This window comes from Mchenga conophoros, linkage group LG15 (assembly GCF_057382185.1).
Source record: "Mchenga conophoros isolate Kocher_MC1m ecotype Shallow Benthic linkage group LG15, M_conophoros_male_GT1.1, whole genome shotgun sequence".
In the NCBI taxonomy this organism is placed as follows: domain Eukaryota; kingdom Metazoa; phylum Chordata; class Actinopteri; order Cichliformes; family Cichlidae; genus Mchenga; species Mchenga conophoros.
The window spans coordinates 35,719,615-35,735,673 of NC_140540.1; the positions used below are offsets into that span (position 1 = coordinate 35,719,615).

At 40.8% G+C, this 16,059-nt stretch overlaps 1 protein-coding gene across 4 annotated transcripts; it reads left to right on the top strand.

Moving 5' to 3' along the window:
• The first annotated feature begins 536 nt into the window (after positions 1-536).
• Positions 537-10,247, top strand: LOC146558795 (N-acetyllactosaminide beta-1,3-N-acetylglucosaminyltransferase 3-like). 4 transcript variants are annotated; one of them, XM_085247370.1, is made up of 4 exons: positions 592-631; positions 3,433-3,521; positions 3,825-3,957; positions 4,614-10,247. In XM_085247370.1, exon 4 carries the CDS (start codon positions 4,624-4,626, stop codon positions 5,764-5,766), a length of 1,143 nt encoding a protein of 380 aa, XP_085103496.1. In that variant the 5' UTR covers positions 592-631; positions 3,433-3,521; positions 3,825-3,957; positions 4,614-4,623; the 3' UTR covers positions 5,767-10,247. The 4 variants fall into 4 exon arrangements, with proteins under 4 accessions (XP_085103495.1, XP_085103494.1, XP_085103496.1 ...); XM_085247369.1 differs by lacking the exon at positions 3,825-3,957 and having other exon boundaries at positions 537-631; positions 3,410-3,521; XM_085247368.1 differs by lacking the exon at positions 3,825-3,957 and having other exon boundaries at positions 540-631.
• The last annotated feature ends 5,812 nt before the right edge of the window (positions 10,248-16,059 follow it).

Here is a 16,059-nt window from a genome sequence, read left to right on the forward strand (position 1 = left end):
GGATTTCCTTAGACTGCGTTGTGTAAAATGCTACTAGTGGATGTATAACTGGTGAATACCTCAATCACCCAAGCACTTTTTCTAAGTACTTTCTATCAAACATCCACACGCATTCAAAATCCAGTGGATTCAGTATCTTATCCAAGGATACTTTAACATGCAGACCAGAGCAGCCAGGAATTAAACCACCAACCTTCTGATTAGTTGATGACGTGCTCCACCTCCTACAGCTACAGCTAACCTAATAGGGAATAACCTTTACTTTTAAGGTTTTATTATTAGGTAATCATAGTACATTTTATTTAAGCAGCGTCTTAATGATATTGTAATACTTATACTTCATTTAAAGTATTATAATATCATATATCCTATAATAATCACAAGTAATATTATTTCTATAGATATTTGTTATTAATCAACAGTCAAAGTAATTGAAATTGTGAAAGAAAATAGTCATAGCGGGATGATCGCAGATCGTTACCGACAGGCAATAGATGAGGAGATGACGCACGGGGCGGACAGAACAACGCCCTGCAGTGCAGGGACCTGAGCTTTTCAGCCACCGGATTCTGGATTCACTATTAGTCTGACTTCACTACAGACACAGGAGAGGGGCGATCTTCTTAAACTTGTAAGTACTGTACACAGCAGCTTCGCGAAGTGCTGTCTCTGTGCCCGTGCGCGTCCTCGAATAAAGTTTCCGTAAAGTAACGGGATCTGGCATAGGGAGCATCACATGCTTAGTTTGTACTCGGCGTAATTGGGATATATTACTGGCTATAATAACACAGTTTCCTGAGAAATTACGCATAGACGACAAATGCTGTTTAAAAAAAATTTTTTTTGGAGTGTCGCTTTGTAAAATCTCTTATTTTATGAATCTTAACTGTCCCCTAGATTAGTTTACAATAGTTTAGGCATGACTCGCTAGAACTCGACGAAAGCTAAAGATAAATGTCTTCTGATGCTTCAGCCATGCGCGACGTGTTACTTTGCTTACTCTGCTTACTTTGGCTTCCACAAACTCTGTCTGGTTTGTGGAAGCCAAAGGAATTTAAAAATTCCTTTTACAAACTAATAATCGTCGCTTAAAGCTCGACTATTGTCCATTCAACAATATGACACTATGTAAAAAAAAAAATCAAAAATCAAAAAATGGACTTAAATGTTCACCAATGCTTCTTTTAATCTCCCGATGGTTTATAAAAATTACATTTGTTTAATACGCCTTCTGTGTGATGGAGCTGGCAGATATTAACTAAATACTAAATGGCACCATCTTAAAACAAACTGGAGAACACAGACAACAAAGACCAAACAACAAAAATAAAATATAATATTTGGCAAAAAGATTACAGCCTGTGGCTACTGATGCTTTGATGACAATACACTATGAAAGGATTTAATAAGAAATATATATAATAACCATCGGACTTGCAGATTAAAAAGTAAATAGGCATATCTTCTAAATCTCTTCAAATGACTGTTGTACCTGGACATGTTCAAGACTGAAAGGAGCTCTCATTGTCTGAAAGTAGAAACACCACAAAGTAAAAACCACATTAAAAGTGAAAGTCTTAACCAGACAAGTGTACTTAAAACCTGTGCAATCATTCTCTACCTTGTCCAGAAGACTAATTTGACTGCTGTTTATCATTTTGCTTTTTACAAAACTAGCCTTCTGTATTCGTGAGTCTGCACAGTATGTAACTGGTTAACAATTATCCTTTGTATTGTAACAGGAAATTGAAATAAGCATAGAAATATTCAGCGATCCTAGTAAATAACACTTTCACACACAGCAAAAATAATTTTAAAATAGGCCTATATGTTATTCATCTTTTTAATTGTTTTTGATGTCGTGGCTGTCACAAATCAAATACTCACGACACTGTGCAGTTAACTTCCGTTTTCCAGTCCATTTTTGTGGAATCCAAAGCTAAGCCCATTGTTCCTGACTTTACCCTGATGTTGTGCCAACTACACAAAAATCACGCAAAACAAAAGAGTGTCACGATCCTGGGTCTTAGGACCCAGTGTTTTGAGTTTTAGTTCATTTTGATGTTTATAGTATGTTTAGCTCATTAGGCCTCCTATGTTGATTTGCTTATTAGTTCCCCCTTGTGTTTCAACCCATGTTAAGTCTCCCCTGCCCTTCATGTCTCTCTGTGCCCCCTCTGTTCTGTTTATGGTGTGTCTTTGCATGTTTGAGTTTCTTGTTTTCTGTCACCCTGCATTGTGCATTATGTTCTCATGGTTGGTCTTTTGTTACTCCCTCTAGTCTAGTCTCTTGTGTTCAAAGCTGAGTATTTCCCTCTGTGTATTTTGGTTCTTAGACCTCTGCCTTATGGTTTGTCTCTGTTTCTTAGTTGCTGTCTCCACTGTGTCTAGTTCGCGTCTCTGTGTGATACTTCCTGTTTTACTTTGAAGGTCCATGCCTCATGTGAGTGTTTCTAGTTTTGCGTCTCTGTCTCGTCCAGTCCTGATTTCTCCCAGCTGTGCCCTCCTTCTGTGTCTCATTCCCTCGTTATCCCTCTGTGTATTTAAGCCCTGTGTTTCTCTTTGTCAGTGTCGTAGTCTCCATCATAGCTGTGTGATTTTTCCCTGTGGCTCTTTGTGCTTTAGTTTTCCAAGTTTAGTTTATTTTGTATTGTTTTTCGTGTCCCACTTCACGCCAGCAATAAAGCTGTGTTTTTTGAGTTTACCTTTTGTCTCTGTGAGTTTGCATTTGGGTCCTCTCCTGCCTGCCACACAGCCGAAACATGACAAAGAGGAAGAAAACTAGTAACAGTTAAAATGGTCAACACTGAAAATTCTGCTTTAACCTCCTAAGACCCGAACTCTTCCACGACATGCATTTTTAATTTCTCCTTGATATTTGGGCATGTTGAGGCCCAATTAATGTAAAAACAAAGAATTACCAGATTTTTTTTAAAAGAAAAATAAGAGCCACATATGAGGATATTTGTTTAAAATTTTGATAGAACAGTAGCAATATAATGTCCTTGTAAGTAGAAATCAGGCCCATGTTGAGCAAAATTGAGTATTTTGGTCTAAATAACCCAAAATGTGATGTCCACATATGTGGACACCAGGTCCTAGGAGGTTAATAACAACATAAAGCAATCTGCCGCAGCTGTCCTACCGCACTAACATGCTTAAGGATTGCTGAACACTGTTACACTGCACATTTTGAGTTTTATTGCTGTCAGATTTGCATTTAAAAAACACACAAAAGCCTGTGTGGACCGGGAACTTCCTTTTCTTTCTTTCTTTTCCCCCCCTTAATGCTTCTTTCAGAATGACTGTGTGGTTTTATTACTTAATGTCAGAAACCGCCTATGTAACATATTCCATCCATTCTGAGGACACAAAACAACATTTGATTTATTTTTATTTTGTGTGACAGCATCCTGTGTGTGGATTTTTCAGGCACATGTCCAGCTGCTTCATGTCTGCTCTGAAGCTCGGTCTCCTCACTCCTGCTGGCTTGTCACTCTGAGAGTCATGTCGTGGTGCAGGTGAGTTTGCATTCCTGTTGCCCAAGTGTTTTTGTATGTTTTTTCGTGGGAGGGTGTTGCCTTCATTTCAAATTAAAACCAAAATGTTAGTTTTGCATAAGTGTTAAGCCACAGCCCATGAGGTGTCAGGGCTACAGCAAAGAATTTGATAATTAAAATGATGCTTCAGTCTTTTGCAAAACAAACATCAACTGTACTGTAAAAAGGATGTGTGAAAAACATATGCTGTTACATGCGTGTCGCATTTTGTGTGCATGCACAAATATTTTCAACACAACACATGTTCTGTTTAATTTAAAACAGGAAGATGAATGCTTTGAATGGTCAACCCATGTGCACCACACGGTCTACCATTAAGGCACCAGCATTAGCTCTGTTGGAAGGAATATAACACCCATTGCTGCATTTTAAGCTGTTTGAGGATTGATTTTAACAGGTGAAACCTCAGTGTAGATCTCAGCCTGCAAACACGATCACACCAAAGTTACACAACCCTTACTGATACAGTATCACATTACAAGACAAGACAAAGGCAACATTATAATAAGGCCCATTGTAACGATCACTGAGCTAACACTGGTACGTGATCATTCTAGAGTTAAAGTGCACTCTGTCCTCATGTTTCAGGAAATCACAAGTTTACTCTTAAAACCACATTCAGAGCAAAGGATCATATTCTGAAAAATAATTTCACCTTATGCCTATGCCACAGATATAGAGAGCAATTGTAACATACAAACAAGTCAACAAGTGTTTTAAAAACCACTGTATTGTTAGCTAATAAAGGGAACATAGGTTTATGTTCAGCAATACTCTGACAAAACAAATTGCAAGTTCCCTGCAAGTTATGCCCTTGTCAGTGCAATGTATGCTACAGTTGCGGGTTTAACCACATCACCCTAAAGGAACTTTCAAGAAGAATGCGAGGGTCTTATGCACTGCACAAGTAGTACGTAAATCTATAAGGCTTTGGCTCACATCTTTGTGTTCACTGCATGCTTGTACTCGCTTCTAATCAATAACTTCCTCAATAAGTTAGTCTAGTTTCATTCTGATCTTAATTAATCTCTGTCTTTTGTCTTGTCGCTACAGAGTTTTGAAGATGAAAACCATCAGGGCAAGAAATGTATTGATGGTGGTAGCACTCGGGCTTTTGCTCCTTCACCTTTGCAAAGATTTTGTTGACCATAAAACTATAAGTTTCCACGTAGATGTTAGAGAGGACCACAGCCGACTGACGCAAAACACCAAAAACAGCACATATGTATTCTCATGGCCAAAATGTCAACAAAACACATCTACCGCCAACATCGCTGAGTTCAACTCTTTGCCTAATTCTATCAAGGATTTCCTCTACTATCGCCACTGTCGCCACTTCCCCATGCTACTGGACATTCCGGACAAATGTGGAGGAGCTGATAAATCTGGAGAAGTCTTTCTTCTTCTGGTCATTAAAAGCTCTCCGGGGAACTATGAACGCAGAGAGGTGCTGCGCAAAACGTGGGGTGAAGAGAGGTTACACAACGGTGTGTGGATTCGACGGATCTTCATCTCAGGAACGACAGAGAGCGGGTTTGAGAAGGAAAGGCTGAACAAACTCCTGGAGCTGGAGCAACAGGAGCACAACGACATCCTCCAATGGGATTTCAGTGACACATTTTACAACCTTACATTGAAACAGATACTCTTCCTTGAATGGATGGAAAGGAACTGTCCCAATGCTCACTTCCTGTTGAATGGTGATGACGACGTCTTTGCCAACACAGACAACATGGTCGAGTATCTGCAAAGCCTCAAGGACAATGATGGAAGCCAGCACCTCTTTACTGGCCATCTGATCCAAAATGTTGGCCCTATTAGATCACCAAACAGCAAGTACTATATTCCTGTTCAGGTGCAGGAGTCAAACTCATACCCTCCTTATTGTGGTGGCGGGGGCTTCCTCCTCTCTGGCTATACAGCTTCAGTCATTTACAATATGTCCCAGTCTATTACCATTCTTCCCATTGATGATGTTTACATGGGGATGTGTCTGGCCAAGGCAGGACTTGGCCCCACTTCTCACATGGGCGTCAAGACAGCAGGACAACACGTTCCATCCCACAGTTTAGACCAATACCATCCTTGCTTTTATAAAGAGGTTTTACTTGTGCACAGATTCCTTCCAGCTCAGATGTATCTAATGTGGCACAGAGTACATGATCCAAATCTAAGATGTGGTCTCTCCAGCCAAAAACATTTGTAGCACCAAACTTTAACTTCTAGGCAGTAATAGAGCTTAGTGATGTTCCGGTTCCTCCTGCTTCCAGCTCAAATGAACATGTAAGTGTTTGTTTCACATACTGTAAAGAGAAAAAACTTTTGCTGGACAGAAGGGACTGGCACATACCTTAAATGAGTTGACAACATTTGAACAGGCAGGACTGGCTGTTGCGTTACAATACAATGCATTATATTTTGTCTTTGTCTCACCAAATCTTGTACCTTTCTTTACCAGATTGTCTAATATTACTTAATAGGTACTATACTGGTTGGATTGCTAGATTTTTCTTTTGCTTGAAATGCCCACTTACTGCACAGAAAGAATGAATGTGAATTTTAAGTAGCCATCAAGTGTAAAGTTACGCCTCATTTTGAGAATTCTCATTGGAAAATGAGTCCACATTTAAGGTCATTGGGTCTGATTTTCTATATTTTAGTATCACATAAAGTTCAGCATAGCTACAGCTGATACAGACTAATAAAGGCCATGTTTTAGTAGACAAAAGCTGCCAGCTAGAGTGCAGCCGTGTGTTAGCTACCTTGTCCTGAGATTAAGGACATGAAAAATGGCCAAGAATTGAAAAGTTGGCTCTATATTGCATAATTTACTGAATTTCCATCACGTAGAAAATGAGCCAGGTGTAAGGAGAGTTACCAAGTTAATGTTAGCTGCCTGTAAATCAAATGTGAATTTTAAGAGCTGATTGTAATATTTAATTCATACTTTCTGTTGGAGTTTTTCTGTATGTCGCGTGCCAGCCAGTGTGAAAATCATGAACAGATGACATATAATCAACCAATTCAAATGTAAAGCATTGCAGAGTACTATGGTTCATCTGTATGGGTCTTTTCATGCTACGATTGTATGGAGGAAAGTACATTTTGCGGGTTAAATTGGTTATAAGAGTTGGGTATTTATTTACAATAAAATACAGCGATGATATGAAAACATTTTATTTATGTATTGTTTTTCTGCACAAAGTTACAAAGTGCTTAAAATATACTGAGACTTCTCCAAAAATAAATACATACATTAAATAAAACAGGACAAATAACAATGCAATTCAACACCTAAAAAGAACGATTGAACTCATGTTTGAGTTGGTTTGATATTTTAAGTTCTACATTTGGTAAATTTTACACTGCAGTTTAATTGTACCTGTAAACTTCTGAACAATGCCCAGCTCTAGATCTGACGCTTGTGTTGCCGCAGATATCATCCAAAATAATTTCTCAGGGTTTCTTAAGAATAAAAGGTGTAATATATATATATAAACACCCAGCACGCCCCTGCGGGCGGTTTATCCTTCAAGCTCGGGTCCTCTACCAGAGGCCTGGGAGCTTGAGGGTCCTGCGCAGTATCTTAGCTGTTCCCAGGACTGCGCTCTTCTGGACAGAGATTTCCGATGTTGTTCCCGGGATCTGCTGGAGCCACTCGCCTAGCTTGGGAGTCACCGCACCTAGTGCTCCGATTACCACGGGGACCACCGTTACCTTCACCCTCCACATCCTCTCGAGCTCTTCTCTGAGCCCTTGGTATTTCTCCAGCTTCTCGTGTTCCTTCTTCCTGATATTGCTGTCATTCGGAACCGCTACATCGATCACTACGGCCGTCTTCTTCTGTTTGTCTACCACCTCTATGTCTGGTTGGTTAGCCACCACCATTTTGTCCGTCTGTATCTGGAAGTCCCACAGGATCTTAGCTCGGTCATTCTCCACCACCCTTGGGGGCATCTCCCATTTTGACCTCGGGACTTCCAGGTTGTACTCAGCACAGATGTTCCTGTACACTATGCCGGCCACTTGGTTATGGCGTTCCATGTATGCCTTGCCTGCTAGCCTCTTGCACCCTGCTGTTATGTGCTGGATTGTCTCTGGGGCTTCTTTACACACCCTGCACCTGGGGTCTTGCCTGGTGTGATAGACCCCAGCCTCTATGGATCTTGTGCTCAGAGCTTGTTCTTGTGCTGCCATGATTAGTGCCTCTGTGCTGTCTTTCAGTCCAGCTTTGTCCAGCCACTGGTAGGATTTCTGGATATCAGCCACCTCCTCTATCTGCCGGTGGTACATACCGTGCAGGGGCCTGTCCTTCCATGATGGTTCCTCGTCTCCCTCCTCTTTCTTGGGTTTCTGCTGCCTGAGGTATTCACTGAGCACTCGGTCAGTTGGGGCCATCTTCCCAATGTATTCTTGGATGTTCCTTGTCTCATCCTGGACTGTGGTGCTGACACTCACCAGTCCCCGGCCCCCTTCCTTCCGCTTAGCGTACAGCCTCAGGGTGCTGGACTTGGGGTGAAACCCTCCATGCATGGTAAGGAGCTTTCTTGTCTTTATGTCAGTGGTTTCTATCTCCTCCTTTGGCCAGCTTATTACCCCAGCAGGGTATCTGATCACGGGCAGGGCGTATGTGTTGATGGCCCGGATCTTGTTCTTACCATTCAGCTGACTCCTCAGGACTTGCCTGACCCTCTGCAGGTACTTGGTGGTTGCAGCCTTTCTAGCGGCCTCTTCATGGTTCCCATTTGCCTGTGGGATCCCCAGGTACTTGTAACTGTCCTCTATGTCTGCAATGTTGCCTTCTGGTAGATCAATCCCCTCAGTTCTGACTACCTTCCCTCTCTTTGTTACCATCCGACTACACTTCTCCAGTCCGAACGACATTCCAATGTCATTGCTGTATAGCCTGGTAGTGTGGATCAGTGAATCGATGTCTCGTTCACTCTTGGCATACAGCTTGATGTCATCCATGTACAGGAGGTGGCTGACAACTGCTCCGTTCCGTAGTCGGTATCCGTAGCCAGTCTTGTTAATGATCTCACTGAGGGGGTTCAGGCCTATGCAGAACAGCAGTGAGGACAGAGCATCTCCTTGGTAGATCCCGCACTTGATGGTGACTTGTGCTATGGGCTTGGAGTTGGCCTCTAGTGTTGTACGCCACATCCCCATTGAGTTCCTGATGAAGGCTCTTAGGGTCCCATTGATCTTGTACAATTCTAGGCATTCCAGTATCCAGCTGTGGGGCATTGAGTCATAGGCCTTCTTGTAATCAATCCAGGCAGTGCACAGGTTGGTCAGTCTGGTCTTGCAGTCTCGGCTGATTGTTCTGTCTACCAGTAGCTGGTGTTTTGCACCTCTGGTATTCTTGCCAATTCCTTTCTGTGTCCCGCTCATGTATTGACCCATGTGCCTGTTCATCTTAGCCGATATGATACCTGACAGGAGCTTCCATGTAGTACTGAGGCAGGTTATTGGTCGGTAGTTGGAGGGGACCGGTCCCTTCTTGGGGTCCTTGGGGATCAGGACCGTCCGGCCTTCAGTTAGCCATTCCGGGTGTCTTTCGTTAACTAGCAGCTGGTTCATTTGTGCTGCCAGACGCTCGTGGAGTGCAGTCAGCTTCTTCAGCCAGTAGGTGTGAACCATGTCGGGCCCTGGTGCTGTCCAACTCTTCATACTGGAGACCCTTTCTTGGATATCTGCCACTGTGATGGTTACTGGACCCTGTTCAGGGAGGTCGCTGTGGTCTGCCCTCAGATCCTCTAGCCACTGAGCATTGCCGTTATGGGTTGCATCCTTCTCCCATATGCTCTTCCAGTATTGTTCTGTCTCCAGCCTTGGTGGTGCTGTTCTCTTATTGTTCCCTTGCCACTGAGAGTACACCTTTGCTGGTTCTGTGGAGAACAGCTGGTTTATTCTCCTGCCTTCTATCTCTCTGGTGTACCTCCTCAAGCGGCTGGCCAAGGCTGTGAGTCTTTGCTTGGCAGTTTCCAAGGCCTCAGGTATGGACAGCTTGCTGTATTTCTTAGGCACCTTATTTGTCGCACCTTTCTGCAACTCCGTTAGTTGGCTAACCTCCCTCCGTGCTACTTTGATCTTGCCCTCTAGCCTCCTTCTCCATGGAGGGTACTGCCCCTTGTGGCTGTTCAACTTGTAGCCAAGCATCTCACTGATCACTGCTGCCGTATTGTAGATCAGCTTATATATATATATATATATATATATATTTTATATTCTTAATCCTCTTTGTTCTGTTAAGCCTTCTTTATTTTGTTTGTTTCAGCCTCAATATTTCTGTTACACAAAGGGATTTGTGCCTTACATCAGTGTTGCAGAACATAACAACTGGGTGTCGGTAAAAGCCGTTACAAGTAGTTGCCAGTAGGCAATCCAATGCAGGATCACTGTTTCATTAAGAATCAATATCTGTTGTTGCAGATTCAGTATGCTGAATCGAATATATGCACAAATGTTCAAATCTGTTTGGGTTTAATGCTGCTAAGTAAGGGGCTATATGTTGTACGGTTAAACAGCTTTAAATGGTAACTGTGAACTGCATACACTGGCAGTACACAATCGTTTTAAATAAGATGTACGCATAATGTCCTTGGACCTTTTTTGTTTGGGTGTACCTGCGCAAGACATTTTGGAGGATTATTTTGTAATAAACATTGGGATAAATATTTATAAGCTGCCTTGGATTTTGTTCATGTCTGTAAAAAAAATTGTTATATAATCCTAACCTTACTTAACACCAGGTGGAGGAATGTGAGGAGACTGTTTGGGTCCGTTTTAAATTCGTTAGGTTTTTTAAAAGATGTTAAGAATTAAATTAAGGGAGGATGAAAGCCAACATAACAGACAAAGCAACGCTAACTGAAAGCAACGCCTACAAGGCTTGTTTTTTTTTCCTCTCAGGGGAAGAGGTGGGCCGGCGGTTACTGTGCCCTTTTTTCGGTCTTTAACTCAGCACCTGCTTTGCATTGCCCAATCAGTGTTTGGTATTTAAGGATGTCTTTAATGGCAAATAGGTTACTTTAATAACTGTTCAAATAGTTACTTGCATTTTCTCGGGTAGACTGAAGAGGATAGCTGGTATTGCTAATCTGATTCAAACACTCTATGGAAATGACAGCATGGACAAGGACTTCCTTGTTGGATAACTGCCTGCCTGTTTGCTGCCCCTCCAAATCTCATGTACCAGAAAATAGCAAGTTGTATAAAAGTCAATTGTCTGGAAAAAGTGTTAAAGTGTGTATCATTAACAAGAACTCTTTAGCATGTTCCAAAGGCAAAAATGCACCACATCAGCCATTTTTGAATGCCCAAATAGTCATACTTGCTAAGAAGCAAAACAAACCCTTTTTTAAAATTATTTTTTAACTTCCGTCACTTCCGAGATCTAACATTTGACTTGCGAGGTACGAAGAAACCACAATTTGTCACACAGCACTCCAGTCACACGCTGTGTCCCATCAGCATCTTTTCAGACTTGTATTTTATCAGTTCTGCTATGATCTGAATGTGTGCATTCGAACTTCTTCCTGCAGAAAGTAAGAACATGAGCAGCATTTCCCAACTGTTTCATGCATAGAAGTAAAACATGCATCAGCTGTCTGTGCAACAGCGAGAGCTTCACTTGCCACAGTGTTGATGAGGGTTTGCTAGGTGACTCCACCTCCAGGACATCTTTTCTATTTAAATATGGGGTGGCTCCTTTATTAGTCAGTGTTGAAGTCACTGTATCAGATAAATTTGTTTGCTCTGAGAAAATGGAGAGGTAGCATTTTGAAAATTCATTTGATTCCAGGTTATCTGTGGCTTCGAGTGCAGGACACACTGTACAATAATCAAAACATAATCAAAACATCAAAAGGCAACTGGAACATAAACCATTTGAACTCCTTGAATTGGAGTGTTTGTATGTCAGGAGGAAGCCTCACTCATCATCGGTACTAAACCCATGAGGGGGGCCTGGCAGCTGACCACGCCCCGTCACACATACTCCTTTGTACAATGTTTTTTTTTTTCTATCGCCACTATACTTGCACGTTGGAGTTCATTATCTTGCTCTTTGAGACAATGATATGTAGTCAGGAAACGCTGGTCTGATCAGTATAACACCAGTCTACTTCCTGAAACACAATCCTCCTGAGTACATAGTATATATTGTGCAACTGTAGATTAGTAGACTGGTTGTTGGTTCAGTGTATAACTAAGTGCCTCGTGTAAAAGTCAGATAAGTCACCCACGCATAGAATAAAGTGCATCATGAAAATATTTGTGATTGGATAAATGAGGTCTCTAGTAAAATTAGATTGCATTTTCTATTTCCTTCTATTATCTTCTTCCTCGTTTACCTTTAAAGAATAAAGATAAAAGGGCCTCTTTATTCTTTGCAAGATAATATGATTTTACAAAAGCTTGAGATTTGCAGCATTTGTTAAGTTCCCGCCACAACAATTCAGTCGACTCGAAGTGCATGGTGTTGCAATGGTTCAGCTAGACTTTGACTGAATCATTGCAATGCCTTGATTTTTGTTTTTCAGACATGTGGTTATTGATTTGCTTAGGATCACTGTGATGTTGCACAACACAATTTCAATCAAGCTCTTGTTATCAGACAGAGGGCCTCACATTTGACTCTAAAATACCTTGGTATAAAGGAGTTCATGTTCACCTCAGTGTCTGCAAGGTGCCCAGGTCCTGTGGCTGGAAAGCAAGCCCTAATCATCACCTCCCCACCCCTGTGCTGACAGGTGGTAAGAGGTGTTTGTGTTGATGTGCTGGTTTTGTCCAAAGTGGTGTTGTCCATTATGTCCAAACATTTCCACTTTGGCCTCGTCTCTCCAAAGGACACTGCTCCAGAAGTCTTTGTGTAATATGTCTTACACTGTTGTTCATTTGAGGAGGAGAATCTGGTTGGAACCAGTTGTGTTGTACTGAGTTTTATTATCATATTTAAAACCTTAAATTAAAGAAACAATGTAGTTTCTTTATCTTACGATTGCACAAGCAATGTTACACCTATTCTGCCATACTGGATCTTGATCTATATATTCTCCTCTAATGCTCATGAAATAACTAAAATGTGGAAATGGATTAATCAAACTGTCATGGTCCTCGGCCTCTGAACCAGTATTTTCAGTGTGTTCTATTTTTCTTGGATTTAAGAAATTATATTCTCTTTCCTAGAGCTTCTCAGTTCATTAGTTTCTTTATCTGTTCCCTGTGTCTGGGTCTCCCTCCCTGCTTTTGTTTCCTTCTTTTAATTTGATAGTCCCTTATCCCCTGTGTGTTATGCTATGCTTTGCCTTCCTCGGTTCATTGGTGGATTTAGTTCACTTGTGTGTTTTCCATCTCCCTGATTACCCAGGGTATATTTTAGCTCTCTGTCTCCTCTTGTCATTTGTCGCAAACTCCATCATGTTGAATGTCTGCCTCGTGTTTCAGTCTCCTAGTTGATTATTAAGTTGATTATTACTTCCGTTCCCAGTTTCCTCCTTGTCTCCTAGTCTGTAGTTTTCCTTTAAGCAATAAAGCTGCTTTTGAGTTCAGTTCTGCCTCTGAGTCCTGCATACTGGCTCCACAAACAGCTTTAAATGACACAAATGTGAAAACATTAGAAACATTTTTTTTATTACAGTGGAAAAACAGTCCATATAAACGTAACGCAAAAAGTAAGGAAATCTGCTATTCTGCTATTCAGTCTTGTTTGGCGTCCTAATTTCACACACGATTTTTACAACTCAACCATTTCAGAGTGTTGAGCAAGAAGATTGGTATAAAGGAAACACAAACATGGCAACAAAACAAGCTCTGAAAGTCATTTTAATCTGAACCAAAAACCACTGTCAGTAGTGATGGGACGTTCTGTATCGAGGTTTCGGAGCGTGTGTTGAGTAATGGAGGGGGCGTTTCCGCGATGCGCGTATCGAGGCTTGCTTCATTTATGGGAGGAGCTGAAAATGATGACGTGCGAAGCCTCGCTGCCCGGCTGTACCACGTGACTGGTTCATGAAGTGATTCCAACTTTTTCGCGAGATATGACAGCGATATAAACCCCTCAGACTTCATTCAAAAATGTGGGTGTTTGATGGAGAGTTGCGGTTAGTGAGAGTTTGGAGACAGTTTGGAGGTTTATGAGAGTGAGGAGAGAAAGTCAGGAGAGAATGGGGCCAGCTAAGAAGAGGAGGATGTCCTCCCCTGTGTGGGAACATTTTGATCTTATTCCTCCCAACAAGGTATGTAAATTTCTACAGAAGATGTGTTTTCATAATACTGATGGTGCAATACAATTTATGTTAAGCTGTCTTGACTTTTGTACAAGGTGAAGTGTTTGCTATGTGCCAGGGAGCTGGGATATAACAACAACACCTCATCCATGCTTAGGCACTACAGAGCTTTGCATGAGAATAAGGGAACACCGATTGTGGAGCAAGACCAGGTGAGCCATCAAATGCAATGATAATATAGCATGCAGTAATGTTACTAAATGATATAACAATATTATACAACTGTTATAAGTTACGTGTGTGATATTTATATTTGTCCTTTGTCTTTATTGTCTTTCCTCAGGAGAACAATCTCAAATAGATGAAGACCTGGTCAGCATGGTGATTGAGGACTCACAGCCATTTAGCATTGTGGAGGACAAAGGATTCAAAAGATTTGTTAAATCATTAAATCCCAGCTATGTTCTCCCCACTAAAAAGGTCATAAAAGCAGTGAAAATTTAGTTTTTACAGAATAAAATGTGAACAGGCAGGACTGCTGTCCATACCTCAACGTTACAAAAGCACAACCACTGTCCACACCCCAACCACACCTCACCTCACAGTAAATGATCATTTCCATTTTAAGCATTTCCAAATAATCATTTTCCATACTGCCAGTATAAATATACACAGTATACTGCCATCACTACAATATAGATGTTTTACACACTCCTTTTGTTGTTGACATTTACAGGCTGTGTGCAAAAGGCCACACTCTTCAAATTCATGCCAACTAATATTTTTACGTCCAGTAGGTGTCCTACTAGAGCAAATGAAGCTTCAAGAAGCTTTGCGCTGGGATGAACCAATTGGATGAAAAGCTTCAGTGCTTCATGAAGCTTCATCTGCCCATCACTAACTGCCAGGGCTCTGTGTGCGGGCAGGTGGAAATGTGGATCCAAATGCAGGACTCCGAGACAAAATGTAACTGAAAACCACAGCTTTTATTGCTGGCATGAAACAAAAACAGAAACCAAACAGGAACACACAGGCAGGATCTGAGGGTACGACGCAACACTGAGCACAGGAAAACACAGGGCTAATATACACAGGGTGGTAATCAGGGAATGGACAACAGGAGGGAGACACAGCTGGGAGAAATGGGACTAACGAGACAGGGGAGCAGTAGAACTGAACACACTCACATGAGACACAGACCTTCACAATAAAACATGAAACAACAAATCCTTAAACACGGATAAACAGAAACATGAAACTCTAATAATAATAATCATCATCACCACCACAAACACTACAAGAGAATAAGAAAACAATCCATAATGCAAAAACACACCAAAACAAAACAACTCAAAATACTGGGTCAAACTGGCCCAGAACCGTGACAACCACAGCACTTTGGACAGTATGTGAATGAAAAAACAAACAAATAAATACAAATTTTTTTATACAAAATGTCTCAACTTTTATTTTTATTAACAATTACAGCACTGACAGTTCAGTTTAATGTGGCTTTTTCCTGCATCTAAGTGGGCACCTGCCTGTGCTGGTTCAGCTTGTTTGAGCTCTCCTTATTTAAAAACAGCCAAATACTTTATACATAAACTTTCAAGTTTAATTTCAGTATTTCAATATTTCCATCTTTTACAAATCAAACAATCAGCTAAACTTGAAAACCATCAGCAAAACAAGCAGAAGATTAGTACAAAAAAATAAATAAAAATCAGTGCAGTCCCAAACAGTCATTAACCCTCTAAGACCCAGCATATCAAAAAACTAAGATTTTTTGGAACTGAGATGTTTATTAACCCTGATGACAAAATCCATAACAATTCTTTTGCTATATTGTGTTGTGTTTGATATATTTTTATTATTATATTTATTATATATTTTTTGTATTGCATATGATACACTGGTCATTTTTGGCAACTTTTTGTTAACAACAATGTTCATTTTAGACAAAAAAAATTATGGCAAGTATTGATCATGTTAATGAGATAGAGGTCTCAGAATCTCATGAATCAAATATGATACAAAGGGCATTATAGGTTTAGGGTTTTTTTTTTAAAAGCCAAGTACTTTATATGTAAACTTTCAAGTTTAATATTAATATTTAATCTTTTAGTAGTAGTACACTCGAAGGCCATCAGAAGGTAGCATTGGAATCGTTTTATGATTTTCATCTTTTAGAAATCAAACAATCAGCTAAGCTTGAAAATCGTCAACAAAACAGTCTAGTACAAAAATTAAATAAAAATGAGGTCAGT

Bases quoted from the DNA above. Each gene is read 5' to 3' on its own strand.
- LOC146558795 (XM_085247367.1), top strand. The intron at 3,522-4,613 runs GTGAGTTTGCAT...TTGTCGCTACAG, and splicing joins AGAGTCATGTCGTGGTGCAG to AGTTTTGAAGATGAAAACCA.